The following is a 9,514-nucleotide window of genomic DNA, read 5'->3' as shown; positions in this document are numbered from 1 at the left end:
TAATGATTCAAAGTAAAAACTGAAAATGCTAACTTTTATCCATAAATCTAGTTTTAACAAAAAAAGATGCAGAAGATGAACAGAACCTGCCCACTGCATGAAGAGTAGGGGTGTAAATGAAAGGAGGCATCGTTCAGAGAAACAGTTTTCCTCCCCAAAATCATCACACACCAGCAGGTTTTCATGGCTTCTGGCGCAGGGACTGTCGGTGTAACCTGCAGGTCAACTGCTGCCGGTTGTTGGTTCATCCTGAGATGACCACAGATTTAGGGTCTGTTCCCACTTTATAAGCACAAGTAATGAACAAGTGCCTGTGACATGTCTCTGTCTCGGTTTCTCTGCCCAACCCCCCCCCCCGTTTTTTTTTTCCCTGTCTCCTTGAGAAAGAATGCATCCTTCTGGGTCCCACTGTACTTTTACAGCTAATACATACACATTGTTAATTGGGGCACTGAGTGGGCTAACACTGGGATAGTCCATCTGTATGTGTGCGCGTGTGTGTGAATTCAGCCGTACAGTACTGATACAGTATTTACTTTTATTCATGTACTGTATTTATGTGCAGTTTTTCTTTCTTGTGCATTACTCAAGTATTTCCACTTTCGCCTTCTTTGTTCTCAAACTACATTGTAGTATTTCTGAAAACTGTAGATACTTAATGTGCATTTTTTTGGAAAGTAATTCTGTAGCAATAGATCACAGACTTTAGATTATGTCATCGCTCTGAGATGATGTCATCTATGTCTTGACTTTGAAGGACTTCGATCAGGACACAGGAGATTCTGATTAGATCAGAGTTCAGTTTACATTTAGTCTCTACAGTGAACATACTATCTGGACCAACCTGCAGATACTTGGAGAAAACTAAACACTGAACCAGAACAGAGAGCTCGAAGAAGACAAAAGAAAAGGAGGAGCAGAAGACACAAAGCAAGATTAGTCATCTTATCTGAACTTGATAGGAGATAGACAGGTAAGCAGGTTAAACCCTAACCCTAACCCTAAAAGCCCTTTCCAGAAGGATCAGCAGGATGTTAGGAGATTAACACTAGAAGTACCAGAATTCTGTAACTACTAGAGTGGCCATAGCGGTCATTTTGACTGCTCATATGTATTTGCATATAATTTCAATAATCAGTAAAGAAAAATTAAGAATAAATCAGAACATGAAATTTGCTAGGTTTTAGATTAGCTATACTGTAAAAAACGCAACTAGAAACAAAAGTTGCTAGGCAACGGTGGCACGCATTTTCAAGAGCAGAAACAGTAGCAAACCCTAAAATGATCTACTATCTATATTCCATATGGTCAATATGACCGCTATTGGCATTCAATATAGAAATACAGAGAACTCTTTTATATTTTGTAATTTTAATAAAATAACACTGTTAGAATAAAATATGCACACATTCAGGAAAAGTCAGGGTACTATAGTTATATGGGTGTTATTTCAACAAAGTTATTACAGAGCAAAATTTAAAAACAGTCAAAATGACTGCCTTGGTAGTTCTAGTGTTAACCTGCACAATTTAAAACCCTAAAAAAGGTGACAGAATTTTTTGTTAAAGATCAGTGATATTTTTACTGACATGTTTATGCTTCTGTACTAGAATACAACTTCAAGGACCATGGACCAGGACACACAAAATATAGACGAGTTTGACATCCTCTTCGCAGAAATCTTTAAAAAGGCTGCATCAGATATTGAAGAGCTAATGCAGTTAATCCAGATCTGGGAAGAAGAAGAACGCAAGCTAAATGAGTCCTCTGGTGATTACACCCAGCAAAAAATAGATGAGTATCTGACAGAGTTTTTCAAACAACGTCGAATGTTTGCTGAAGAGGTTCCACAGGATGAAGACGTCACATCCAACAGCTCTTCAGCCACAGCTGAGGAGACCACAATGGCAGATATCTCTGAGGTTAATTCACATGTTACTCAGGGTATCGATGAAGAAAGTTCCACTTCAGATATCACTACACCCATCGTGGAGGAAGCAAACAGAATTGTTTCCAAAGTAATTGAGCAGGATATCAGGACACTGGAGGCCATTGATCCTGTCCAAAAGACAACAAGACCATCCAGGAGGACCTTTGCCAGAAAGATGAAAAGGGGATGGAAGAAAGTGTTTAACAGAAAACAGAATAGGAAAGTGTCAGCGCACCAACAGCAAAGACAATCTTCTGAAGTCAACCTGATCTCCAGTCCTCTGAAGGTAAAAATGACTAAACATTAAGACCAAGACAGATGAACTGTGAGTTCAGTTTTGTCTATTGAGGCATCACATTTACCTATTGTCAGTGAATGTTTTTACTCTTAGAGGACGTTTTTACTTACGTTTGGTTGTTGTTCTTCTAAAAAGGACCAGAAAGAAGAGCACAATACTACACCTGAGGACCAATGGACCTTTGATGATCAGGAACTGTTAGAAGAGAGTCTTGATACCAAAACTGCAGAGGCAGATGAAGATCAGGTCATGGAAATATATATACCTCCAGTACACTCAGAGGATGATAGAGAGAGTGGATATATTGAATTTTTCCAAGAGGAAAATGAAATAACAAAACAGCAGCAACATCAAAGCTTATGTGAGACCAGTAAGTCACCCTCACCTGCTTCCACTTCAGATATCTCTACACCCATCTTGGAGGAAGAATTTTTCCAAGAGGAAAATGAAGCAGCAGGAGACCAGCATCTTCAGCTGAAATTCAGCCTTGTTCCAATAATAACATCAGTACTTCAGAGCTTCACTGAAGAGTAAGTTATACTTTATGCTGCTGAGCCTGTAGCAGCTTTTTTGTGAATATATTTACATTTGTGCGTTTCTCTGACCCTTTTTCTGTTCTTTCATTTTTAGACAATTTAGAGAACTAAGTGAAGGGATATACAACCGAGACGTGAAAGTTCAGCTGCTAAACATGTGCCTGGATATTGTCAAATTTATCTCAGACGCCATCATGAAAATCATCCTGAAATCAGTCCCCCATTTACCTGCAACATCTTCACTGCACCTTGAGGAGTCTTTCAAATGTAGCATCCAGAGCTCTTTAGAAAGCTCCTTCAGGCAGACTGTCACAAACATTGTCGGTACAGACATCCCTGTGACAGTTTCATCTGAATTTATCAACGAGATAGAGGCTGCAGTGCTAAACGAAGTCAACTTTGTCCTGTTAGCCAGGACACAAAGATCCTCCAGCACCACTGCTCCTGCCGGCTGCCGAGTGTCATCGGACACAGCAGCAGAGAAGACTTTGGCAGGAGCAGTTTCAACCATGAAATCCTTCCTCACAGGACGAGGTGCTACATTCCACAGAAGGATTGTCGCTCAGGAAGGTTTGGAGCCCCACAATAAACGAGAGACAGCAAGAGGCCTTGGCAAAAAGAAGAAGCTGTCTCTGTGGAAGAGAATTTTCAGTGGACGGCAGGTGGCAAAGGTCCAACCAGTTCCAATGTCGGATATGACTCAGTCCATCAGGAAAACTTCTTCTAGCCAGCGTGTCAGTGTTGAGAAAACTGAAGCAGGACCTGGCGTTCACAACATCATTTCAGAGGTAAATCTGCATTTACTCTACATGCAGCTGATGAGAATCACTTCTAGATGTTGTATTTTATGAACCGTAGCCTTTGATTGTTAGTTTTGTATTGAAATGTTTTTTCTTTTTTTAAAATGGACCAGACAACACAAGAGAAGGAGAAGACTGCAAGAACCAACCAGATTCCTGTGTGGAAAAGACTCTTTTCCTCCTTCCTGTGCTGTTTCTCAGACAAGTGACTCTGACCATCTTTATAGTTTATATGTTCTCCCTGTGCTATAGAGTAGAGTAAAGGAAAGCAAATTTCCACTTTACTGTTAACATTAAAATAAACAGTTTTATATGTGCTTGTTTTAATGCTGGGCAGCATGGTGGATGAGTGGTTAGCACTGTTGTCTCATAGCAAGAAGGTTCCTGGTTTGAAACCTGTCAGGGGCCTTTCTGTGTGGAGTTTGCATGTTCTCCCTGTGCTTGTGTGGGTTTTCTCCAGGTACTCTGGTTTCCCCCCACAGTCCAAAAACATGTATATCAGGTTGATTGGTGACTCTAAATTGCTCATATGAGTGAGTGTGAGTGTGAGGTTGTTTGTCTCTATGTGGCCCTGTGATGGACTGGTGACCTGTCCAGGGTGTACCCCTGCCTTTTACCCAAAGAGAGGTGGGATAGGCTCTAGCAGAATTCCGTGACCCTGGTTAGGAATGAGATATAGGTAATGGATGGATGGAAATAATGCTTGTGTCTGCCTGCTGTGTGTGAATACAGATATATTTTAATATGCTTTTGGTGTACCTTCTTAATAAAAAAAAGTGAGCTGGAACATGACTTTTTCTGAGAAACCAGACTAGAGTCTGAAGTGCTCCTATAGGGTGCTTTGGGGGCTGCAATTATATATCTTAATTTAATTAATAAGCAATGTGGATAAAAATAAACACTGTTTAAAAGAAAGGAGTTTGGAGGGCAGGATACAGCGTTGTCAGGCGAAACACCTCCTGGCGTTTTAACATAGAGATCAGGGTTTGATTTTATTTGACCAGAAATTAGAACAACGGCTCGTCACTTTGTGAGGGCTGTTCATAAACATTTCTCTCACTGGACCTTGTTTTTGTGGAAATACTAGGGAAAAAAATCCCAGATCTCAACAGTAACAAAAGGACAGGTTGGATTTGTGTTAAAACCTGTTTATTCAAACTTCTATCATTTCTTTTATGAAACTGAAACACACGTTTCTGCAGGAGTTTTAGTCCAAAGAGCTGCTGTAGACAAAATCATTCTCACACACAGTCTTTCACGTGGACATCAACATACTTGTTGCTGCTTGCTGAGAGATACACAGCTCCATCTACTGGACTGGCTTGGTAGTGGCTTTTTGGACCAGTGTTCTCCAACGTGAAAGCAAAAGGAAGAACATTTTCAGAATGGGTGAATTGTTGCAATGAGATGCAATAGGAAATTTTTATCCTACTTTATTAAAACAACCAGTTGTACAAAGATGTAGTGCAACCTACACAATACTGACCCATGTGCTTTTCTTGGTTCAATTATAATTTATCAATTATTGGTTGCAATAACAGTATCAGTTATTGGTTACAATCCTTCTGATCTTCATCGTGACAGATTTGATAGAATGAGGGACCCCGTTGTGTCTCCAGGTGTCCCACAGGATGTTCATCCTCTGCTCCTGGTTCTTTTCCGTATCTTCGTAACAGCCGTTCAGGTTTGCCAGGCCGCACTGGTTGAACCACCACCCTGTGTGGTTGTGCTGAGTGCTACAGCTCTCCACTGTTCGGTTGCCAATGGAGCAGAAAGGATTGCAACCATCATTGTCCACATCTGAGGCGCTGAACGGAGCAGTGTCCTGGTTCTGCTCCTGGTCATAGCCATGAAATGCATCTCCTGTACGTAAACACAGGCAGAAATGCACATAACCACACAGATTTGCAAATGATGAGAGCTGTGTGCCTTTATACTGATGTTTGTACTGTGTGGAAAGACAAGGGACATTTTTCAGAGGGTGAGCCTTTTGTAAGCCTTGACATATTACCTGCACTGCCTGCATATCTGCCCAGGTGTAAACTGAAAAACTGGGTTTCGCTGTCCAGCTTGAAATCATCATATGATGCGTAAGAGGTGATGTCATCATGGGAGACCAGAGCAATGTGAAGTTGGAACCGAGTATCTTTCTGGTTTACAATGTGAAACACTTTTTTCAGACCCAGCCAGTGTTCTCCTAAACAAACACACACATTAAAAGACAGACGGTGCAATTACCACTGTGCAAAATATAATCCCCATCACTGCACTGTACAACCTGCAAGGTTTCCAAATCCATCGACATAATCAATCCAGGGTCGTTTGAAGTCAGTTAGTCCATCAGTCCTCCTCTGCATCACCGTCCAGCCACCTCCCATATAATCCATCTCACAGAAAACCTGCAGGATGGATACATGTTGTTTTGAGTAGTGACCGATGAGTTAGTAACAGACTGTGAAAGACTGAATGTATCATGTATACTGTATGTACCTCAAATGAAGAGTCAGTATTCTCTGGGTGGACAATGTAAATGCCACTAGGGATCTTGGGGACGACTGACACAAGACTGTCCTTGATGTCACTGCAGTCCCGTCCTAATCAAGGCAAACAAGACAAACTCTTCTGTCATTAGGAATAAACTGAACATGCTGCTTAGTAATCACTGACAAAGGAATGGGTGTGTATATATTAAAGAGGTACCGTGAGACTCCACATGTTTCATGGAGAAGATCTCAGTGTTGCTTCTCTGAACCTCAAAGCTGAGCGTCTGCACTTTGGTCATCAGCTCTGTGACCTGCAAGTGTGACAGTGTTGTACATAGAGTCAGTCAATCACACTCTACTAACAGAGAAAAGGAAGACTGGTTTACCTGTGTACTGAGGATGTCCAGGGCTTTCTGCTGCTCCTCCATCACATCCCTGATCAGCTTCCGGGTGCTGCGTCCAAACGCCAACAGAGACTGCTGTAGCTGACCTACACACACACACACAGACACACACACATCCTGAGCAACAGACAATTGTGATAAAGACAATATTAACACAAAAAAGAGAAAGGAATTTTACCGCAGACTGAATGTTTCTCATCTCGTAGCAGCTTGACAGTGATGTCACACGGGATGGAGCATGTGTCCCGATCTTTGACCCCTCTGTGAGGTTTCTGGCCTTTGAATGCGGCATCAGAAAAGTCTGCATTGACTATTTCTGATTGGTTAAAATTTGTATTGTTTCCTGTGTCCTGAGGATAAAAGAACTAGAGTGAAAATGGTGTTTACCAGTCTACATTAGAAGATTACAAAACAGATAATGAAAATGTTTTGTTTGCATTGCAGATTCATTGCAGGAAATTGAGCAATAATGGTTTTGAGCCCCATCAGCATTTTTATGTTTTCAAAAAAAAAAAAAAACAAGTAGGCTGAACAGTCTGGATAATATTCACTAACACTGGTGCCCCTGAATCAGGAAACACACACTGAGGAAGACCCATGCAGAGCCCTGATCAGCTTCTGCGTCTGATTCTCTGTTGAAGGTGGATTCATGCAAGTTTCTGCATTCATCTTTGCGGCAACAAAGGTTTCCTCACTGAGCTGAAGATATTTGACTGAGAAACCCCCCAGAAAAAAAATCCTTTGAAAATCCCTGAGCAAGCACTTGGCGGCTGTGTAGGGGAAAAACTCAAGTTAATGGAAGAAAAACCGGGCTCAGTTTGGGAATCCATCTGTCTCCATCTGTTGGGGTGTTCAGTGAAAAAAATCTGCTATTGAAGATCAAACATCCCAATCTGTGAAACATTTAAAATAATTTCCAACTCCGCTACTCACAACACAAATAGTGCTCACACATTAATTCATCAATGATACTAATATCCTATATGTACTATTGTTACTGTATGTGGAATTCGCTGATAATACTTCATTACATTTACTTAAATAAGAACTTTTAGTTATGATCCAAATTTAAAACCACATAGCATAGCTCTGATGTAAGTTTGAATGACAGGACAGACAAGTAATTAGAGTAGAAAACCTTTACAACATGCATATCGTACATACTGTGGAGGAAAACAAATGAGGCAAAAGCAGCAGGAGGACAGTCGTTGGCCACATCGCAACAGCCTCGTCCAAATGTGATTATTTCCTCTGCAAGCGAACAGCTGAACTTTGTCTACTCTATCACCAGTCACTTCTTCATGTATGTTTATTTTTCCCCAAGTCTGCTCTTTTCTCTCACATGTCCATTCTTTGCCTCCTCAGCTACATCCAAGTCTGCATCTGCTCCTTCCTCACAAATGTCAAACTTCTCCTTCACTTCCTCTCTGACTCTCTCCCTTTGTCCATCTGTCACTCCCACTTTGTCTTGTAAACTCCCATGACAACATCCTTTCTAAAAGGGGGGTCAAATTCGTAAATGGCTTGGTGGTGAAAGTCTGGATACAGTTCTGACAAGTAGCTGAATGTGCTGATTTGAGATAAGCGTGATTGCCTTCCCCCCTCACCGTGTCTAGGACCAGGCATTGTTGTTTTACAGGTTATATCCTGCCTCTGCCATGAGAAACAGATGTGGAAAGGGGAAAGTTTAATGCAGGAACACTCTCTCTGCTTGAGTCTTTGCATGGTGGCTATATCTTTTACTCATTTTTCCCAGGTGCACCTCATCTTCTGTCTCTCTCAGACCAAAACCTCATATATCTGAAAACAGCCTCCCAGAGGGTCAGACCAATTACTCCTGTTAACTGGGCAGTTTAGCAGCGAGGAAAGTGAAAAGCAATGAAGAGCGACAGCACATTCCAGTCAGAGTCCAGCTGGAGCCAGCCGGCCTGACACTTCCTTGGAAAACTTTGCTGTGAGTGCCAAAGAAATGAAACTGTGTGAGTTTACAGCCATGTTCGGTGAGAGGAATGTGAGAAGCCTGGTACAGCAGCCTCAGGCCCCACACATCTGTCCTATGTTACATGCCTTGTAAAGCACATGAATGATGCATTTTATCTACCAGGAAAGAGAATGACACCAAGTCTCTATGACATTCTGTTGGATAATTAAAGGACAGAAATTAGCTGGTTGCTTTCTTTCTAGATGAGAGGATTGATTATACCATATCTCATGTCTGTGTTATAGTTATAAGGGGACAGCATGAAAAGTAGCACATCTACGTACCAACACCTCTAAAGTTCACTAATTCATACAATGCAGGATATCTTGTTTATTCAACCCAAATCGAAGTGAAAAACTGCCATGCTGTGTTTTTTTTTCCTATGCTATGTGCTCGCCTTGGTTTGCTGTGTTACATGCCTGGTTCTTTTTATATTAATCTTGACGCAACTGTCTGCAGAGCACTCCACAGCTCAGTCCTGACCTGCCGAATCAATGAAACGATTTGTCTGAATAAATAAGACCACTCCTCCGTTCTTAGCTGCTGTTTGTGGCATGAATAGACGCCTGATAAGTGACCTGTGCAATCCTGCTGTGCCTCTAACCTCTGATTTGGCAGAGAAAGGGGTGCTGATTATAAACACAGTGTGGTGATGATTTTATTCAGAAAAATATACACCACCATGCTTTTTCTTTCTCCTCTGCTGAGTTCAAACAGCTGCTGGATTGTTTTTTAACTTTGTGAATCATTATTAAAGTAATGGAAACAGGTGTCAAGGTAAGATGGTGCCATCTACTGCCCACTGCTGTGCATTACATTACACTGATCCTGACCTTTTGCCTGATTCTCCATACACATATTAAAAGATTCTAAATATTTAGCTTGAAAACGCTGGGTAACAAAACAATCGCGTGTAGCATATAGAAAAACCAGCAGGTAAATAGACTCTTCATTAAAAACACACCATAGTTGTGACTCATGTTTTTGTTGTTTTGCAGAAACAACTGATTATTCAGTACAAATAGTATATAGTGTCACACTGTGTTATAGCATAAGACAGTTGGTACTCATACATTTATTTA

The 9,514-nt window shown here is 41.2% G+C and overlaps 1 protein-coding gene across 1 annotated transcript; it reads right to left on the bottom strand.

The window, feature by feature from the left end:
* Positions 1 to 4,981: 4,981 nt before the first annotated feature.
* angptl5 (angiopoietin-like 5) lies at positions 4,982 to 7,884 on the bottom strand. The gene is made up of 8 exons (XM_026327517.1): positions 7,616 to 7,884; positions 6,630 to 6,801; positions 6,434 to 6,537; positions 6,265 to 6,358; positions 6,055 to 6,158; positions 5,843 to 5,963; positions 5,576 to 5,761; positions 4,982 to 5,427 (listed from the first exon to the last, which is right to left on the bottom strand). Exons 1-8 carry the CDS (start codon positions 7,667 to 7,669, stop codon positions 5,108 to 5,110), a joined length of 1,155 nt encoding a protein of 384 aa, XP_026183302.1. The 5' UTR covers positions 7,670 to 7,884; the 3' UTR covers positions 4,982 to 5,107.
* Between the last annotated feature and the right edge of the window lie 1,630 nt (positions 7,885 to 9,514).

This window comes from Mastacembelus armatus, chromosome 14 (genome assembly GCF_900324485.2).
Source record: "Mastacembelus armatus chromosome 14, fMasArm1.2, whole genome shotgun sequence".
Taxonomy (NCBI): domain Eukaryota; kingdom Metazoa; phylum Chordata; class Actinopteri; order Synbranchiformes; family Mastacembelidae; genus Mastacembelus; species Mastacembelus armatus.
The sequence above is the reverse complement of the archived record's forward strand: the minus strand, read 5'-3'. Positions and strand labels throughout refer to the sequence as shown.